The 20624-nt window shown below is 36.3% G+C and overlaps 1 protein-coding gene across 1 annotated transcript in view; it reads left to right on the plus strand.

Annotated features, from left to right (window-relative positions):
• The first annotated feature begins 1303 nt into the window (after window positions 1-1303).
• DPH5 (diphthamide biosynthesis 5) overlaps window positions 1304-20624 on the plus strand; it is a 45890-nt gene continuing 26569 nt past the window's right edge. The window contains exons 1-4 of the mRNA XM_052637757.1: window positions 1304-1368; window positions 1583-1740; window positions 5367-5491; window positions 9920-10028. Of these exons, the coding sequence (XP_052493717.1) occupies window positions 1606-1740; window positions 5367-5491; window positions 9920-10028 (369 nt within the window). The 5' untranslated portion in view covers window positions 1304-1368; window positions 1583-1605. The remainder of the gene's footprint in view (window positions 1369-1582; window positions 1741-5366; window positions 5492-9919; window positions 10029-20624) is intronic.

The raw sequence follows: 20624 nt of genomic DNA on the forward strand, positions 1-20624 counted from the left end.
TATATTCTCAACATAAGTCCTTTATTGGATATATGCTTTGCAAATATTTCCTCCCAATGTGTGACTTTAATATTTTCTGAAGACCATCGTTTTTATTTTGCTGAAGTACAATTTATTTTTTTCTTTTCTCTATCATACTTCTGTTTTTTCACCTAAGAAATCTTTGCCTAAGTAAGTCACAAATCTTTTTCTCCAGTTTTCCCTCGGAAATTTGAAGTTTTCCACTTACATCTATGAGTGAATTTACTTTTGTTTATTGTATGAGGAATGAATCTAACAGTGACAGTGGATAGAACCAAACATTAAGAGTGTACAGAATGAGAAGGCCAAAGCCTGGATGAAATTCAGAGAGAAAATATAGCCAAGGCGAAAGGAAGCAGAATAGAGCAAAAAAGCATTGTCAGAGAAACACAATGATAATTCTGAATAATCAACATTGCCTGCTGAGATGCAATGGAAACTGTCTTTTTAACTTGGATGAGGTCATTAGTGACCTTAGGAAGGCCATATTCAGTCATCTCGGCATTGGAACTACATTTAACCAACCACTTTAAGAATTCCCCCTGTGGAAGCGTTGTGGCGAGATCTGAAATCCGTGAGCATTCTTAAAGGTCACTTCTCGAGGCACAGGAGGGTTCTGGGCTTCCCGAACTGACGATGACTGAGGCAGATTCCAGTCACACACCCCTTGGGGCACTCCAGAATAAGGTTTCGAGGACAAACCCGAGGAATCACGGCCCCGCTGGGAAATTAGAACCAACATTCATCACCAATTTTGCCAAAATGACAGCTCGACAGGAAAGCAGCCGGTTAAATTACAGCCGAAAGAAAAGGCGAAGATGGGAATGTGTGCATTAGGGCTATCTCGGGGCAGACTAGGGAATCCCCTTCCACCCGCCACCCTCTGGTGTTTCTGGAGGAGAGAAGGAAGGCGTGGAGCTCCTTGGTCCAACCTCGCGGCTGGTTTTCCTCGCTGGCGAAAAGCTCTTGCACTTACCTGGTTCCAGGATGGGATGTTTATAAAATTAGGGGATCGTGGGCAGGCCTCGTCCCTTCCCAAAGTCCATGCCGGGGAACCGGTCGGACTCCCCTGACTGGGTGAACTTTCGCCTCCCAGCCCCAGCACCCTGCGGGTCAACCTTAGTGGCGGTGGGATGCGGGGTGTCCCAGCCCGGAGCCTGCAGAAACCACCCCTTACAGCTAGTCGTGAAATGCCGTAAAGCGGAGGCGCTTTGCGGCATCGTAGGTGAGGCCGGCGGCGTGGATCCTTTCTTTGGGTAAATCCTCTGCTTTGGCAACTACTTCTGGGGAACGGAGGCAGACAGAAATTTGGGGAGGACAGGAATTGAACTGTCGTTTTCTCAGCGGGTAACTGTCTGCTCCTAGCGTTGTGTAATAAGAGAGAAAGCGGGTAAGGCTATTTAAAAACACTCCAGTCCTTATTTAAAAGGTGGGAAGTTCTTCAATCTCCCGCTGACATGCCATCCCTCCCCGTGTTGTTTTGGTTTTCGTTTTCATTACTAGATTTTAGGTATCCTTGGTGTAGCTGACACTTGATTTTCATATTCATTTCTTCCTGCAGTCACCCTCCCCCTGTTATTTGAGATGCTTTACATGATTGGTTTGGGCCTGGGAGATGCTAAGGACATCACAGTCAAGGGCCTGGAAGTTGTCAGACGCTGCAGTCGAGTGTATCTGGAAACCTATACGTCAGTCCTGACTGTAGGGAAAGAAATTCTGGTAAGTGCTTAAGGCTTTCTAGCCTCCTGGGAAGACGGATATTTAACAGCTGATTTTCTTTTTACACTAAGCTGAATCGAATTTTTCAGGTCTCCTGGTTCAAACCCTTTAAAATACATCCCCTTCTCATGAAGAATCTGAGGAGTACAAGAATGACAATCATACACTAACCATATGACTTGGAAAATGAAAGGGTGCTTTTTCTTACAAGTCTAATTGTGTAGCTTTCTCCATTAAATAGGAAAGGAAAGTTATTTTACACTCCTGGGGATAGTCATCAGAATCCCTTATTTCGTGAGATAGCCAAAAAATCCTTTCTGAGTTGAGTGCAAATGAGGTGCTAATACAGCCTTAATGAGTTGGTTATGTATTCAGGGGCCAAACTGAAGGCTTTCCCCTTTGAAGTATTTCCATTGGGAATGGTAATCACCTTTCTGTCTGTGTCTTATCCAGAGAGATCTAACCTTTAAATAGACGGTTCCCAGTCAAGCTTATACCCATACGCTTGAATGTGCTGAGTGAGCCAGGAACTTGGTAACCATAGAATTTGCTAGCGTATCATACATTTAGCTGGATTTGGTTAAAGGCTCAGGAAATTTTGAAAGAGGGGTCAGATTCAGGTTCATTGTCAAATTTCAAATAGAATGTAGATTAAGATGCAAAAACTGATGGATATATTACAGGAGGAGGGAGAAGATTTTAGGATTGTCTGGTCTATCAAGTCTTCCAAAGAAAAAGGTAACCTAGAGAATTTTCAGTCTTCTGGCCTCTCAGATTAACAGCCCATGGAACTCTGAAGGTCTCACAGTTACTTTAAAACCTGAAGAAGGACTGCTACTTGAATTAGCCATACTTTGAAAGGAAAGGTGTGTCTAATGACCAGCTTTAATTTGTTGGCTTCAATTTAATAGGATGAAGCCACAGTCTCCAAGCTCAAGATGATAGAAATATTCCTTTCTAATTAGTGATCAGGGGCTTTTAGAATGAACTTAAAATCTTCTTAGAGAATATAAACAAATAACAAGTTAGCAGTTTTAAAGAACTAGGCCTGGTTTTATGTCTTTGTTCTGTCACATGTTAACATGTGACCTTAGACAAGCCCTTTAACTTTTGTTTCTTACATTGTAAAAAGAGGACAGAAATGCCTGCCTTACAGGATTTTAGCATAGTGGCTGCACAAAAGTGTTCAGAAATAGGAGTTAACAGACATTTCCAAACATCTCCATATCTCAATTCCTTCATTTGTCAAATGGACATAATAATCAGTTGGAAGGCTGTTAAGATTATATCATTTATTAGTGTATTTGAAACTGCTTTGCGAATTTAAGTGCTAGCTAAATGTTAATTTTGGTTGCTATGATTTTTAAAGTATTTTTCCCCAAAAAACGTTTGAACAGTTATTACTTATAGGGTCAAAATCTGGGCCTGGAAGGTGGATGGAAAGTGAGGGAAGCATGGATTAAGAGTTTGGGATAGAGAATGGATAAACAGTAAGGTCTTAGTGTACAGCAGTAAGTGAACTATAGTCAATATCCTTTGATAAACCATGGTGGAAAAGAATATGACACTAGATATTATGCTCCTTAGGGCAGGGGTTGTGTATGTCTACACTGTTTCCAGCATCATGCATAGAGCTTGGCATGGAGGTTGTACACAATAAATATTTTTCAAAAGAGTGAATGAACAAATATATAAATAAATGGTTATGTTAAAAATAATGTAGTACCTGTCTATTTCTGCTTTAGCAGTTTCTTCCCTTTTCTAAAATTTAAATTTATTTATTTTAATTGGAGGTTAATTACTTTACAATATTGTATTGGTTTTGGCATACATCAACATGAATCTGCCACGGGTGTACATGTGTTCCCCATCCTGAACCCCCCTCCCACCTCCCTCCCAATACCATCCCTCTGGGTCATCCCAGTGCACCAGCCCCAAGCATCCTGTATCCTGCATTGAACCTGGACTGGCAATTCGTAGTTTCTTCCCTTTTTTAAGCATTCTTTTTAAAGAGGATCAACCATTTGATTATATTGAGGTATTAATGTGTATTTCTCTTTGAGGATTTTTTAAAATATTCTGTTGTCTCAGTTAGATAATGAAATATTTCTTGAGTTAGGATAAGTGATAAATATGGAGTAAACATGATAGAAGTCTTGAGGAGAGAATGGATTTTCTGTTGTTAAGTCATTTATAAAAGATTGGATTGGATTACTGCCAGCATTAAGCTAGTAACATGTGATTCCTTGATCTTTAAGAAATTTTAGAAGTTCAGAAAAGAACATCATTTCTTTCAGCTTTAAGTAATCATATGTGTGTTCTCTTACATATGTGACTATAAATGTTCTGCAACTATTAAGTTTACTGGACTGACAGAATTAAATAAGGTATATAAAATGAGTGATTAAGAAAAGATATGTGGTTAGAGGGAAAATGAAACATTTTTCATCCATGAAAACATTGTCATTGGGAACTTCTGGAACATTACCTCTAAGAAGATGTGCAATAAAAAGGAAAGGATCTTTTTTCACAATTGAGAAACTGATTGTAGTTAAGTATTAGGAAATAATTATCACTTGGAACTATTTAGCCTTTATTTTCAAATGCTTAATGATTTATTCATTTGCTTGACAAATATTATGAGTAATTGATACTTTTCCATTATAGCAATCTTATAACTTTTGACATATGATATAATCCTTATGACTAAAATAAATTTATTAGCATGTAAGAAATATTATTATTTATCTATGCATCCACTTTTACTGTATTTGAGTTATATATTACTCCACAGGAAATCAGTTATAAGATTCGTGATCTTGCATAATAGGTTGTAACCACTACCCCATGACCACTAGCTCACTCTTACATGCTGCCATTCCAGTTAAGGTCAGCCTCTTGGGTTTATGCTTTGGGGTTGAACTTCTGGGGATTTGTTCACAAGTAGTTTGTATGGAGATTTCCTATATATTTAGTATTCTTTTTTTTCTCCTGCAACTCTGCCTTTTTTTTTTTTACTAGAAACTAGGAAGTACAGTTTTAAATTAGTCTTTCCTACAATTATGTAGGAATGATTGCTGGTTTTGTAAACAACTAAATCATAATTTTCTACTATTTCTCATTGAAATTATCTTTTATTTTCATCAGGGTCCCATAGATTTTCCCAAGGAAAATTTAATAAAACCCAACTACCATATATGTATGGTAAACATATGTTAAATAAACATATATTATTGTTTAATATATTTATTCTGTAGTATTGTGTTTCTGAAGCAAGTAAGGCTCATGCATACATATTTTCTATTTAAACTACAATGTTTGGCCTGGTCTATTAGATCCAAATTTAGAGGTTAATTTAAAATGCAAAAAGCCTCAGATGTTAGGAGGTCTACCTCCTCTTGGGATATTAAGATAGCCCCAGAGACAGAGTTTAATTGCAGCATGATACAGAGTGCTAGTTCATTGATGAGTTGTATTCAGGGATTAGTGTTTGGATGGTTGCCAGGATTTGCACCAGCCACAGACAAAGATTGTTTTGTGTGTGTGAGAGAGTGTGTATGTGTGTTTGTGTGTGTGTTGAAATGGTCACCTGCTATCTCATTTTTATATTGAATTTAAATTTATAGGAAGAGTTTTATGAGAGAAAATTGATCCTTGCTGATAGAGAAGAAGTGGAACAGGAGGCAGATAATATTTTAAAGGATGCTGATATCAGTGATGTTGCATTCCTTGTAGTTGGTGATCCATTTGGGTAAGTCAAAGCAGATACTTTGACTTAATTTATTTACTTTTTTCATCATTAAGAATTATTATATTTAGAACTTTGTCTTCCAGGTGCTGATAGGAGACTCTGTTTACATAGGCTCTGTCTCAAATCTTATAAACATTGGTTATCTTTGAGATTCATGAAGAAAATTTACTTGGGAAAGATGTCATCATGTATCACTTACATTGGTTATCAGGTGTCAAGTTTATGTCGTTGCTTCTGCTTTTGTTTAGAAAGTCACTTAGGACATCAAATAATGAAGTAGTATATTGTTATTAAATAAGTATATTGCATTATCAAGAATCATTCATGCCATTTATTTTGCAGGTAAGTGCAAGTGTCTTCTGCTTGCTTTGTCTTAGACTCCCCCTCTTCCCGCCCCCTTTTAATCATCTGCTATTTAGTGATACTGCTGTCACTTTACTTGCCTTGAATTTATCATTTATGAAGCCTCAGATTTCAATTTCTTATATCCACTGGGAGCTCTGTTCTTGCCCACATTACTGCAAAGATGGGCTTGTACTTGTCTAGTCAAGCATCATCAATCCCTAATGTCAAGCCAAATAGAACAATTCTTTTTCTCCAGCTGGTGACCCAAAATTTATGTCACAGATTTAAGGAACATAAGGACAATTAAGTCACTTTGAGCCCACCATCAAGGATATTTTTCAAAACAATGGAGTTACATGTACATGTGTCTGTCAAAAGGAAAATAATTTATATCAATATGAGGTTTTAGAGATTATGTATCATTATTATATTGGTTGCAAATGGTATCCAGTCATTGACAAAGTCCAGGAAACCAATGCTATTTGAAGTAAGATTTGCAGACTGTTACCAGCCTATAAACTTACCAGTCCATGATGAGATAAGTACAGAAATTGAAAGTCAGCATTTAGACACTTTTATAACAATTTCACAAAATAATTTTATCTCTGCTGAAACTAATAATCACAATCTCATTGACATTCTTAAAAGATCACTAAATGTGTGGGTGAATGGAGTTTAGGGAGGCAAAGTAGCCCTGGTGCAAGAGAGAAAAAGACAAATTGGGGAAAATTTAGAAGGAAAAAATGCTCAGATGTATGTAATAGATGAGGAAAGGAAAGAAGTAAGTCTTCAAGTATTCTGGCTTTAGTAACTGAGTAGTTGATGCTGCCGTTTTCTGAAATGATGAAAACCAGCAAGGAAGAGGGCTGGGGGAGATAGGAATTGGTCCTGGAAACGTTTTAGCTTTCATGATACCTGCTAATGGAGCTCAGGGGAGAATCTATCCTGGTTATATGACTTTTAAAGCCACCCATATCTAGATATTTAAAAACAGAGGAATGGGTGGAATTACTCTAAGAAAGAATAAGAGCAAGAAAAGAAGACCTAGAATGGGTCAGTCCCTAGGATTCTGGCATTTCATCATCTCTCAAGAGCAGAGGAAGATAAAAACCGTTAGAGTTGGGCTAAAACAGAAGCCAAGGAAAGAGAATGTTTTAGAAAAAAAAGAGTGGTCAACTTGGATGTACTGCTGAAATGTTGAGTAGAAGGCAAGGATAGAAAAGTCTGTGTAATTTAAAGACTGTATGGAGGAGTTGGTGCTGGGCAAAGGTCAGGTTTAACAGTTGAAGATTGTGAGGTAGAATGGGGGGGAGTTGGGGAGAAAGGGAAATTTCAGTCTAAATGAAAAAACCTGAGGCCCAGAGAAAGTACTGCTGTGCTACTCAGAATCCTTCAGTGACTTCATGGGCTTAAATCTTTTAACAGTTTATCTACTTTTTCCATTGGCTGCTCCTCTTTTTGACTGTGGTAGAACCAAGCTATTTTGTAAATGTTTCACAATATTCATTTTCTGTTTCTTTGCTCATGCTTTTTCCTTAAAACAGACTGTTCTTGCCAGTTTCTATTTAGTAAAATAATAGATTCTTTGAGACCCAACTTAGATGCCACCTCTTCTAAGAATCTTCCCATGTTCTATTCAGGAGTAAATGCTTTTTTTTTTTTTTTTTTAAACTTCTGGCGAATTAATTTCCCTCATGTCAGTGACTAGTCATATATAACATTGTATTCATATTTATGTGGTATTTACTGTACTGTAGTTGTTTTTCATTTACCCACTGTATTACTATTCAGATATATTAGTCATTGGAGATAAGATGATAAGGAAGGTATAAATTTTAATTGGGCCTTGAAAAATTTGAATTTAAATTAATTAAATGGATAAACCAGGAATGGAATACAAAATGTAACAAGGCACTGAAATGCTTGCTTATATATGACCAAAAAATGTACTGTGTTTAAGTTTAAGCCCCTTTCTACTTATTTGAATAAAAAATTCAAAAAGAAGAGGAAATTGTTTACTCAATCTTAAATTATTTTTTGTAATTTTTTAAAAATTTTCAAATATTTAAAAATTTATAAAATTTATCATTTTAAGCATTTTTTGACAGTTCAGTAGCGTTAAGAACATTCACATCATTGTGCATCTATCAGCACCATCCATCTCCAGTAATCTTAAATTCATGAAGAAGGTACTTGAAAGTCAGTTAAGTCAGTTGGTGTAGTTCTCATCTTTGCCCTTTTATCTAGGTAGTTTAAAGCAATGTGGAAGTTAATCACATAAAGAATGTAAATGACTTTAAAATATACTGCATCAGTAGATCTGACTCAGTCATGTGAGAGATGACAGTGCTAAGCTTTCTATCCCCGTAAAGAGCAGTTGAACAAGGTTGTCATTGAACAGATTCTTTCTAAAGATAGTTCTGTTTTTATTCCATTCTCTATTTTAATGTGCTCTGTAACTATATGTATTTTATAATAAATGAGCACATAATTTTTTATCTTTATGGTGTGTGCCATTTCCTTCATGGCATGCATGTGCACGCACGGACACACACACACACACACACACACACAAATCTACCTTTCTTTGCCTGTCTCCTATGTACCTTAATATGAGTCATTTGATTGTTCCCATTCTGCAAATTAATGTTATTATAAAGTAAAATGTAAAATAAACATACTCAGCCTTATATATTCAAACTGGTTTTGGATAGAGCCACACATGCCCAGAAATAGTAATAGATTTGTCCTTACACCCAGCAGTACACATATGCATGTACGCACCCGCACGCACACACCCACACAGACATACACACACACACACACACACAGCCTTTCTCAGTCTACTATAATGAAATATTTTCATGAGCCACAGACTGAGGAATGCCTGGTGTGAGGGTGTTAAACGTGTAGTTCATTCCAGTTTTTTTTCTTTTTTTTAAATGATGCAATATAATCTAGGTAATTGTGGTAATAAAATAACAGTTTTATCACAGTTTTTCATAGCAGAAATCTGAGAAGCTCATTTAATCACATTTGTAGCAGTTTCACAAAATCAAATCACTTTGCCAGGTCATTAAATCTTCATAGTATACCAACCACATCTGGTCATTTTAAATGAACTTGTGAAAAAGAATAATTCTAAACCAGTTTTTCTTTCTGCTCATCTATTTAAATAACTCACCAAGTAACTAATTTAATTTCCCCTTATCTTAGTGTTAACTAGTAAAATTCTGTTTGAAAGGGATATTAAAAACATTCTTTATAATGGACATTTATATTTTTTAAAAAAGCTTATTCTAAGTCAAATTAATGATTATTTTTATAGTAGCTATTGTTTCATTTTATGTGTGTGATTAAAAACAGACTTCCCTGGTGGGCATTTGTTAATCTGTTTCTGGCTGCCTCATGGGGTAAAAGCCCTTGATCTTGCTACTTGGTATGCGTTGACCAGTTGACAGGTTCTGCTTGTTTGTATGTAGTTTCTCAAACATGCTAATGTTGCTTTCCCCAGTTGGGCCTGGAGTTTTCATCAAGGGGGATACAAGCTGTTAATAATGCAGTTCTAAATTGATTTGGGGTTAAGTTTCATAGTATCCATATTTATGTTTACACATATTCTCTCTTTACCCCGAGAATCAAAGTCTTCAAAATAGAGCAGAAATTAACAAGTAGTCTAGTTGTGCTATAATTTGAAACTTTGTCACAGAAATTATAAGAGAGGTCAAAATATTTGAGAATTGCTTCTCAAGTTCAGTTGCTGAGTAATATTCCACAGATGTCTTTTGCAGGTATTAACAGAATAAAAAGATCAAGTTAAAAGTTCCCTTTTTTCTGTAGCTGCCAAGGCTGCTTTAAGAGTGTTAAAGGCATAATTTAACATTGTACAGGGCCTGTGTAAACTTATACACTTGCCAGAATTCCCAGATGACAGATTAAGCAGGTGCTTTGAAATATTTGAGGGAGAACAGTGTCCTTGACTGATTCTTCTTGACTGTTTGGGCTCATGAAATGTTATAGATTTACTGTCTTAAAAAGTCAGTTTTTGTTAATTTAACCCAACCTGATCTTTTCTCACTATAGGGCTACAACACACAGTGATCTTATTCTGAGAGCAACGAAACTGGGGATCCCTTACAGAGTTATTCACAATGCGTCCATAATGAATGCTGTAGGCTGCTGCGGTTTGCAGGTAATACTACAAAAGAATGGTTTTCTTAGTGGTATTTGGCAAAAATGTTTTTGTTTTCTGCAAATTCCCATAGATTTTATTATATTTCATGAGTTATAAGACAATATTATTTTATATAAGACTGTGTATTAAGTTTTTTAATACTAGATATTTTATACTAATTTTCCTATACCTTAGACTTTTCCCCCTCCCCCTTAGATCATTGAAATTTATCTAAAGAAAGATTTTAATTCTATATCCAATTGGTACATACAAAAAAGGGACTATAACTCAATTGGTTAAGTATTCCTAAAACCTTTTTACATTATTCCAAATGACTTGCTCTGCATTGCTGAGGGCCATGTTTTTCCACATGGGTATTGTTTTCTGTGTGGTCAAGAGCACTATGATGGAGCACTTCTTAAAATAATACATAAAAGAGCTAAATGCCAGTGATATTAGGCTTTTAAGCCAACTTTGCAGTTACTGATATGTAAAGTTAGTTGTTTTTAACCCAGAAATCTTGGTTCTGAGGAGTTAAAGGAGTACTCTAGCTGCATTTAAGATTTTCTATTTCAAAGTTGGAACACGAACGCCAGGAACATTCATGTTCCAAGTTTGAAATTTGTGTTCTGATGTTCACATGTATGTAATCCCTGACAGTTGTGACTGCTTATGGCCAATAGTGGTTTTAAGACTCCATTGATTGTTAAGACACAGTCCTATTTCAGATATAATAGGAAAGAATTTGCACCTTACAACCTGTGAAATACATCTTCCTGGAATACATAATTTTAAATAACCTTGCAAAGTAAGGGACGACATGAGCTGAGAACTGTTGGCCTGTATTAGTTGGTTTCCTCTCTGTGAATATGAAACAGACATTTTATTTTCATGAAATCTTAAATATTTCATTCATATATGTGGAATATTCTCAAAATCAAGTAAAAGAAAAAATAGTAGTTATTCTTTGGGGAATCATTTATGTATTTCCAGTATCTTGGGAAGTATAAAGATAGCTTGATCCTTTCTGCACATTTATTTTAAAAGAAATATAATTGTATAAAACTTAATTAACACTTGTATGCTTTAGTGAAGCCCATGGGTAAAAGCTGCTGTCGGTTATGAAGTAGTGGCATGATTATTCTGATAAATGCAGTTTAAAATTTTCTACACACTAGTTAGATGTCCCAGATGCATTACCACATAGAATAAGAGCTCCTAATTATTAGGCACAAAGAGATGACTCAGAGCCAGTGGATCACCTAGCCTCTGAATTCGATGCTAGCTGTATATATGGGAAATCTCAGAAAACACTTTTTCTTTTATTTTGAGGGTCAATAAAATTCTATCTAATAATTCATCCGTTAAAAAAAAAAAAAAACAGCTGTTTACAGCAAGAAGCTACATTACCCTTGGAACTCAGTGCTGTCTCTGGGACTTTAGAGGGAACTGTATTTTTTGTATTACCTAGGAAGAGTAGCTCACTTTAATTGACTAGTCCTGGCCAGTCATCCCAGAAATATTGCCTTTGGTTCTGAAGAACCAGAGAAAAAGTGTAAATCATTTACCTTTCAATATTCATTACTTGCTTTTTGTTATAACTATGTCCAAATTGGCAAAGAGCTTTGCTGTCTGTTTTGTCTTCTAATAAAATGCATACTTAAAAAAGCCTTGCCAATTCAAGTCTTCTTTTTTACACTTAAAATTCTTTCTGAACATTTCTGTGTTGGAATAAATTGAATTCTTGATGCTCAGATTCTTAAGTGATTCTCAATCTAATATGCTTTCCTCTGGACAATGCTGTCTTTCAGTCATTTAAGAATGATTGCCAGGAGAAAGGAAAAAGGACAAAAGTTATCATGTGTTAGATAAAAATATGTGAATCTTACACTAATTGACTATATATATTTTTTCATATTGGTTTTGTTTTTATATCTGAAGGTTAGTCCCTTTCCATCATATTTTGCTCTAAATTATCTTATGATAATCTATCATTTAGAGTTTTTAAGCCTAAATTTTTAAAAGATCCTTGTCTTTCTTATGTAAATCTGTTATCCAGACTGGCTAAAGTTAGACTTGTCCCTCTGATCCTCTACATTGATAAAGAAGTGCAGAGTTGTTTTTCTTATGTTTAAAATGAATGAAGGTATTTGAGAAGACATTTACTAAGCAAATTGAAGTTTCTATACGTATAAGCCCTCAAGATCATATCCATATTTACATATATTATTATTGTTTTTAAATGTAACTTTCAGTTTTACATGAGATTTCTCTAAGCAGCCACAAAATATTGTTTCCTCATCTTAGTTCTGTTTTCTAATCTGGATATGAAATGACTTACTACTTGTGTGAAAAACAGAAGATAGCTTTCTGTTTTCTGGCTTATGTATTTATGAAATCTCTATAAAGTATAATTCTTGTACCATGCAAGATATTCATATCCCAGGAGAAGGAGGGATTGATGCCTTAAGTATTGATGCCTTTGTATAGTTTTCTAAGATAAAAAACATGGAAAAATAATCGTATGCATGGCATGCTTAAATTTTTAAATAAATGTCTATCAGTATCCTGCAATGTGAAGTCAAGTGGGCCTTAGAAAGCATCATTACGAACAAAGCTAGTGGAGGTGATGGAATTCCAGTAGAGCTATTTCATATCCTGAAAGATGATGCTGTGAAAGTGCTGCACTCAATATGCCAGCACATTTGGAAAACTCAGCAGTGGCCACAGGACTGGAAAAGATTTCATTCCAAACCCAAAGAAAGGCAATGCCAAAGAATGCTCAAACTACCGCCCACTTGCACTCATCTCACATGCTAGTAAAGTAATGCTCAAAATTCTCCAAGCCAGGCTTCAGCAATACGTGAACCGTGAACTCCCTGATGTTCAAGTGGTTTTAGAAAAGGCAGGGAAACCAGAGATCAAATTGCCAACATCCGCTGGATCATGGAAAAAGCAAGAGAGTTCCAGAAAAACATCTATTTTTGCTTTATTGACAACGCCAAAGCCTTTGACTATGTGGATCACAATAAACTGGAAAATTCTGAAAGAGATGGGAATACTAGACCACCTGACCTGCCTCTTGAGAAACCTATATGCAGGTCAGGAAGCAACAGTTAGAACTGGACATGGAACAGACTGGTTTCAAATAGGAAAAGGAGTATGTCAAGGCTGTATATTGTCACCCTGCTCATTTAACTTCTATGCAGAGTACATCATGAGAAACGCTGGATTGGAAGAAACACAAGCTGGAATCAAGATTGCCGGGAAAAATATCAGTAACCTCAGATATGCAGATGACACCACCCTCATGGCAGAAAGTGAAGAGGAAGTAAAAAGCCTCTTGATGAAAGTGAGGGAGGAGAGCAAAAAAGTTGGCTTAAAGCTCAACATTCAGAAAATGAAGATCATGGCATTCGGTCCCATCACTTCATGGGAAATAGATGGGGAAACAGTGGAAATAGTGTCAGACTTTATTTTGGGGGGCTCCAAAATCACTGCAGATGGTGATTGCAGCCATGAAATTAAAAGACACTTAGTCCTTGGAAGAAAAGTTATGACCAACCTAGATAGCGTATTCAAAAGCAGAGACATTACTTTGCCAACTAAAGTCCGTCTAGTCAAGGCTATGGTTTTTCCTGTGGTCATGTATGGATGTGAAAGTTGGACTGTAAAGAAGGCTGAGCACCGAAGAATTGATGCTTTTGAACTGTGGTGTTGGAGAAGACTCTTAAGAGTCCCTTGGACTGCAAGGAGATCCAACCGGTCCATTCTGAAGGAGATCAGCCCTGGGATTTCTTTGGAAGGAATGATGCTAAAGCTGAAACTCCAATACTTTGGCCACCTCATGCGAAGAGTTGACTCATTGGAAAAGACTCTGATGCTGGGAGGGATTGTGGGCAGGAGGAGAAGGGGATGACAGGATGAGATGGCTGGATGGCATCACTGACTTGATGGACATGAGTGTGAGTGAACTCCGGGAGTTGGTGATGGACAGGGAGGCCTGGCATGCTGCGATTCATGGGTTCGCAAAGAGTCGGACACGACTGAGTGACTGAACTGAACTGATCCTGCATAATATAAAAATTCTGGCAAAGTCTCCTTCCTTATAATAGCTGGTCTTTTTTCTCTTTACTATTTTGACTAGCATTTATGGAAAAGACAGTAATCTGTACCAGTGGTCCTCTGTCTTTAGTGTTCATCAGAATTACCTAGAGGGACTATTAAAGAGTTTGCTGCCTTCCCTTCAGATTTTCTGACACAGTATATATCTGAGGTAAGGTTCTGAGAATTTGAATTTCTAAGAAATTCTCAGGTGATACTGAAGCTGCTGGTTATAGGCACCACACCTTGAGAATCACCAACATAGATAAAACATTTCTTAGAAAGTTGAAAACTGTACTGTCATTCTCTGTTGGAAAAGTCGATCTTAGTTCCAGAAATATGCTTGATAAATGTAGAATGTTACCTTGCTGTGCTCTCTTGCTCAATTTCCTAAAAGGGAAGTGGGCACCACTTTCGAAAGGCATTCTTGTCATCTCTGTGAAAGAACTTTCCTATGAATTCAAAAACACCATCAGGTTATTGAAGAGAAGTGCTGCTTTGGGTAAGGTGACAGACCTGGACCATATGTACTTTCCAACATCTTTACCTTAGGTTAAGGAAGAGTAGTATTAACCAACAGGAGACTCTTAATTATTAGTATCAGTGAAGGTAAGTAGTTGCATAGATTAACACTTCTCACACAGACAGACAGTTGCTATGTGTTTTATTACAGTATGCCATAAAAAGAGTTCTTTACCACAAACCACATATACCTAATGAAATTTTTGTTGTTGTTAAATGGAAAGTATATTAGAGGTTGCCAAGTTAGACATCATTAAGAGGAATAGTTATCTGTTTATTCAGCAAATACCATTTGCCTTCTTACTGGGTTTTCAGATGGTGAAGAATTGGCCTGCAATGTAGGAGACCTGGGTTCCATCCCTGTGTTGGGAAGATCCCATGGAGGGATACCTACTCCAGTAGTCTTGCCTAGAGAATTCCAAGGACAGAGGAGCCTGGTGGGCTACAGTCCATGGGGTCACAAACAGTCAGACTTGACTGGATGACTTTTACTCTCTTAATGTTTGCCTGCTGAGTTTCTTTGGATATGGTAATAAACCTGACCAAGAAGGTCTCTGCTCTCAAAGAGCTTACATTCTAGTAGGACAGAGAAGTGATAACAAAATAAACGTCAGGTAGTGGTAAGTATAAGAAATTCAAGAAGACTGCTACGTTAGAGAGTGACTAGATCACTACTGTCGTTGAGTGGTCAGGAGAGGTCTCTCAGGGTGGTAACATTTAAGATTAGATAGGAATCAGGAAGGGACAACCATATCCCAAAGTTTGGACAAAGACCCTAAAGTGGAAATGAGCTTGGCTTCTTAAAGGAAACAAAGGAAGGCTTGCTGGAGAGTTAGCAGGCACAGGGAAGAGTGATCTGAGGCTGGATATGTGGGTGGACTTGGATCACTAGGCTGTCTAATACACTGTCAGGAGTTTGGATTTTATTCTAAGTGATACAGACTAACTGCCTTTAGAGGGATTTAAGCAGAGCAAATACTTGATCTGATAAGTATGTATACTATCATGTAAGAATCGAATCACCAGTCTATGTCCGATGCAGGATACAGCATGCTTGGGGCTGGTGCACGGGGATGACCCAGAGGGATGTTGTGGGGAGGGAGGTGGGAGGGGGGTTCATGTTTGGGATCGCATGTACACCCGTGGTGGATTCATGTCAATGTATGGCAAAACCAATACAGTATTGTAAAGTAAAAAAATAAATAAAAAATAAAATAAAATTTATATCTGAAAAAAAAAGATAGCTCTAGCTGGTCTGTGGAGATAGAATTGCTACCAGGCAAGACCAGAAGTGAGGAAATCAGTAAGTTTATTGTATTCCTTTAGAGGAGAGATGATGGGGGCTTAGATCGCATGGAGAGGGTGGGGTATAATAGATGATAAGTTCTAGTATCCTATATATTTGGAAGCTAAAAAGTTGGCCTGTTTTCCAACTTATTTTTGTATTTATTTATAAAATATTTATTCATTTATTTGGCTCTGCCAGGTCTTAGTGGTATCATGCGGGATCTTTCTTTGCACCATGTGGGCTTCTCTCTAATTGCAGTGTGCAGGCTTAGTTGCTCCTTAGTATGTGGGACCTTAGTTCCCCTACCAGGAATTGAACTTGAGTCTCATGCATTGTATGGCAGGTTCTTAATCCCTGGACCACCAGTGAAGTCTGTTTGCCAACTTTAGGCAAAGGTTACCTAGATTTTCACTGAGTTAACTTTGAGATTTTTCACAATTAAAATGTTAGTTACAAACTTGTACTTTAAAATCATGTTGTTTGAAATACCTAGGCAACAGATACTTATAACACATTATTTGTATTCTGAGGATTTTTCTAGTCAAAGAAAAATTATTTATTTATCAAGAGCCAGACATTGTGGTTATATTTAAACATTCCTGGTAATGAAAAGTCAAGGATTTTTCTAAGTATACAAAAGACAAGAGGAACAAGTCCTTTTCTTGAAATCTTCAAGTTAAACATTTAGCAGTGTAATCATGCTCTGCTTTTGAAGAGTCATTTTGTAATTTTTTTCTTGATAATAAATGACATATGTACTCATAAAAATTGGAAAAATACAGTAAGTATAAAGAAGAAAATGAAAGCATCTATTGTCTCACCTCCTAAAGGTAACCACAGTTATCATTTTGGTATATTTTCTTTCAGTCTTTTTACTTTGCACTTACTATGTGTACATTCTCCTGAATCTGACAAACTAAGTAAAAGAATTATATAATAATAAAATGTTTTTTTTGGCCTAGTATTTATTTATAATTTATTATTAGCAATTTGTGTGATAGAATGTATTAATTCTTGTAAAAGTTTGGTGACTGAAATAATTTTGAGATATTTAAAGGAAATGTAAATAAAACGGTTTGATGAAACCAGGTAGCAGTGATTTCTGCATAAAAACTTCCTTATCAATTGTGGCTGACTTCAGGGAAAAGGCTGTATAATTTTCTCATCATTATGAAATGCTTCCACTTTCTCTGACTGTTGCATGAGTGACCTTGATTATTGCCATATGTTCCCCTGTTTATATAATACCTTTCTACTTTGGAAAAAATATATATTACTGTCAAAAAGTAAGAACTCATTTCCTTCCTTTTTAAAAATAACACTCATTGTGATAGCATTTTGACCTTGTTGTAGTTCTTACTGTTAGTTTTCAGAAGCATTAAATTGGTTTCATTGTTGTCCAGGCACTATTTTAGAAATGATAAAACTTAATGAGTACAAAGAACACCAGATTAGGTAATAAGGGTATCAGAGCTCTGCATTACTATTGTAACCTTAGAAAATCTTAGAAAAACTCATCCAGTAAGTTCTCCATTCTTTTAGTCACTTCGGAATTATTTTTGACCACCTGTTAAATCATGAGTATATTAAATTTTTTCCCCTTCCTTTTCATTTCCTTTTTGTTAGTCACTGTTTTAATAGCCATCTTACCATTATTCTCCTACAGTTTATAGTTTTCTGCTTAAATTGTAGATCTGATTATGCCATTCTTCTATTCAAACAGTCCTGGTAAATCTCCATCCTATAAGAGAGTTCAGTTACTTGTGTATGTTTATGTGCTCACTGTATTATAAACTCCTTAATTTACTCATCTTCACATCTTCCTTGCTACTTTATTGCTGTGTATGCATATAATCAATGTGCAACAAATATTTGCTGAGTTGGATTGCTTATTTATTTATCCCACCCTGCTTGCCCCCCACCCCAAGTTGGATCTTGTCTTTGGAATTGTATGCTTTAAATTGTGATTCTTTCACTTAATTTATATGTGGGCTCTCTTATTTATATGTGAAAATATAAATCTTACAGCTCTTCTGTCTACATAGTCATTCAACTTTATCTGTGTACCTACTTCTGTGTATAATCTTTCTTACTGTTGGCAAAAATCAGTGTTATATCAGTGTAAAGCAAAATGCACCAGGGCTTCCCTGGTGGCTCAGAGGTTAAAGCGTCTGCCTCCAATGCGGGAGACCCGAGTTCGATCCCTGGGTAGGGAAGATCCCTGGAGAAGGAAATGGTAACCCGCTCCAGTATTCTTGCCTGGAGAATCCCATAGACGGAGAAGCCTGGTAGGCTACAGTCCACAGGGTTGCAAAGAGTCGGACACTACTGAGCGACTTCACTGGATAAGCAAAATGCATGTGAAGATTAAAAACAAAAACAAGTATTATATATAAAAAACAAAACTAGTAACTCTTGATTAAATGGTTTTGTGGTACATTTTTGGACAGCCCTGCTGGCTCAGCTTTCTTTTACATCACAAATTTAAGTGATCTGGTTAGGATATACATATATAAAATGATATATGTAGGGCTTGCTAAAGTTCTTAGCAAGTTAAATTTTCTAACTTTTCCATATCCAAAAAAGATACTTTTTAACTTAAAAATCACAAAATATTTTCATTTGAATTTAAAATGTATGTGCATTCTCAGTTATGTCTGACTCTGTGACACCATGGACGGTAGCCCTCCAGGCTCCTCTGTCCATGGGATTTTTCCAGGCAAGAACACTGGGGTGTGCTGCCATTTCCTTCTCCAGGGGATCTTCCCAACCCACGGATTGAACCCCCAGGTCTCCTGCAATGCAAGCAGATTCTTTACCATCTGAGCCCTTGAATATAAAATACCAAAGCATTAAAATATAATTATAAAATGGAGTTTACAAAGCATCTGTGCTTCTGAAAGAAAGGAAATATCAGCAGCGAGATGAACAATAAGACTATTCAGGTCATTCAGGCAAGTTGTATTGAGAACTCAAACTAAGGTAGAGAAAAAAGAAATGAATAGTGTCTGGGTAACCTATAGAGCAAGAATTGACAGGAATTGGTACATAGTAAGATGTCAGGAATTAGACATACTTGTTAGAGGCAAGGCAGGCAGTACTTACTTCTAGACAGTTGCTTAATGTCACTCTCAGTATTGCCCAAGATTTCCTGCCTCTGTTCCTTTGTTCACATTATCTCATTCTGCATGTTCAGCTTCCCTAGACTAAATCTTACCTAAGGTCCAGCTTATATTCTGTCTATTCAAAAGTTACCTTCAGGTGCTCTCTAGATGGGGGAAACGCTAAACTCTTACAATCTATGTCTAATTTTTTATTATTGTTTATTAACTCATATTTGTCCTTTCTTGTGCATTTTTTCACTCTTAACTAGTGCCTTATATGTGATTAAATATTTCATTTTGAATTGAGCTTTTATCTTCAATAGATTAAAAAAAATCATGATTCAGTATCAAGTTAGATAAACTGCTTTCCCTATAACTTACTCTAGGTTAAAATTTAAAAAGCCTGTATTTACCTACTGTTTTTGAAAACTGCTCTTTTTATAATCTTTAAATGTAGGATGGTAGGTACACGGGCCTTGGCAACACAATTCTCGTCAACTGTATGATTTTGTTCCAGTTTCCTTTTGTACTTGTAAGTCCTTGAATTGTGAAACACAAAGGGACTGGTCCTTCTGTTCTTTGAGGTTCTGACATCTAAATGGTGAAACTGTTTGCATAATGTTCCAGAATTCATTGAAGAAGTTTGTACCACAGCCATGGAAATGGTTACAGTCTATAAATCAGGGTCCTAGAAAGCAGTGCTTATGTGAGGTTTTCTTTAATCGCCCAAATTAGACTGTTCAGAGAAGCTTTTACACAAAGTGTTTCAGCTAGTGTTTACATGTGACTAGCATCTCAATGCTCTTTTAAATGAACTGTTCCTTGCTTTTTGAATGAAGAATTTATGTCCATGACTATATTTCTGTGACTCTTAAAATATTGAAAACTTGTTTATTTATTTATGGTGACATATATAGTTTTCTTTAATGGTTTTACTGTAAGGTTTTTTTAAATAGACTAATGTTAATATTTCAAAATTTGATCAGAGATGCCAAAAATCCTTTTCAATATGTAAAAGATTGAACTTGTTTCAAATATTTGGTAATATTTTTGAGCTCACTCCAGTAAGGAAAGCAGTTGGATTATAGTGTAACACAGTGTTTTAGAGCATCTTCATTATAAACATTATCATTGTTAGATTATCACATCCCTAACATTTATTAAGTCTTTACTAGGCACTGGGCACTACATACAGTATATCAATTAATCCTTAACAAAACAGATTGTTAGGTTTATAATTATATCGAATTGGCAGGGGAGTTCCTCCTGAAAGTCACTCAGCTAGTCACATGATCATCCTGGTAGAAGGAACCAGAGCCGTGACTCCACAGCATTTGCTTGCTATGTGAGGTATAAGTAAGACTGCATATTTCCTGAGGGCTGGAGCTCTGTTTCTCTCTCATTTTATACCCGTGGATAATGTAATGCCTGGCACGTTGCGGATGATTCATAGTAAATATTTGTTAGATACATTTGCCTCTCATAGAACAATACCAATGACAGAAACCCCCAACAGAGCAAGGCTTATTCCTTGTAGCTTACCTGAATGTATTCCAAAGATCTCACATTGGAACTCTACAGTTTTTTTTTACAGAG

The sequence above is a fragment of the Budorcas taxicolor genome, chromosome 3 (assembly GCF_023091745.1).
Source record: "Budorcas taxicolor isolate Tak-1 chromosome 3, Takin1.1, whole genome shotgun sequence".
Classification (NCBI taxonomy): domain Eukaryota; kingdom Metazoa; phylum Chordata; class Mammalia; order Artiodactyla; family Bovidae; genus Budorcas; species Budorcas taxicolor.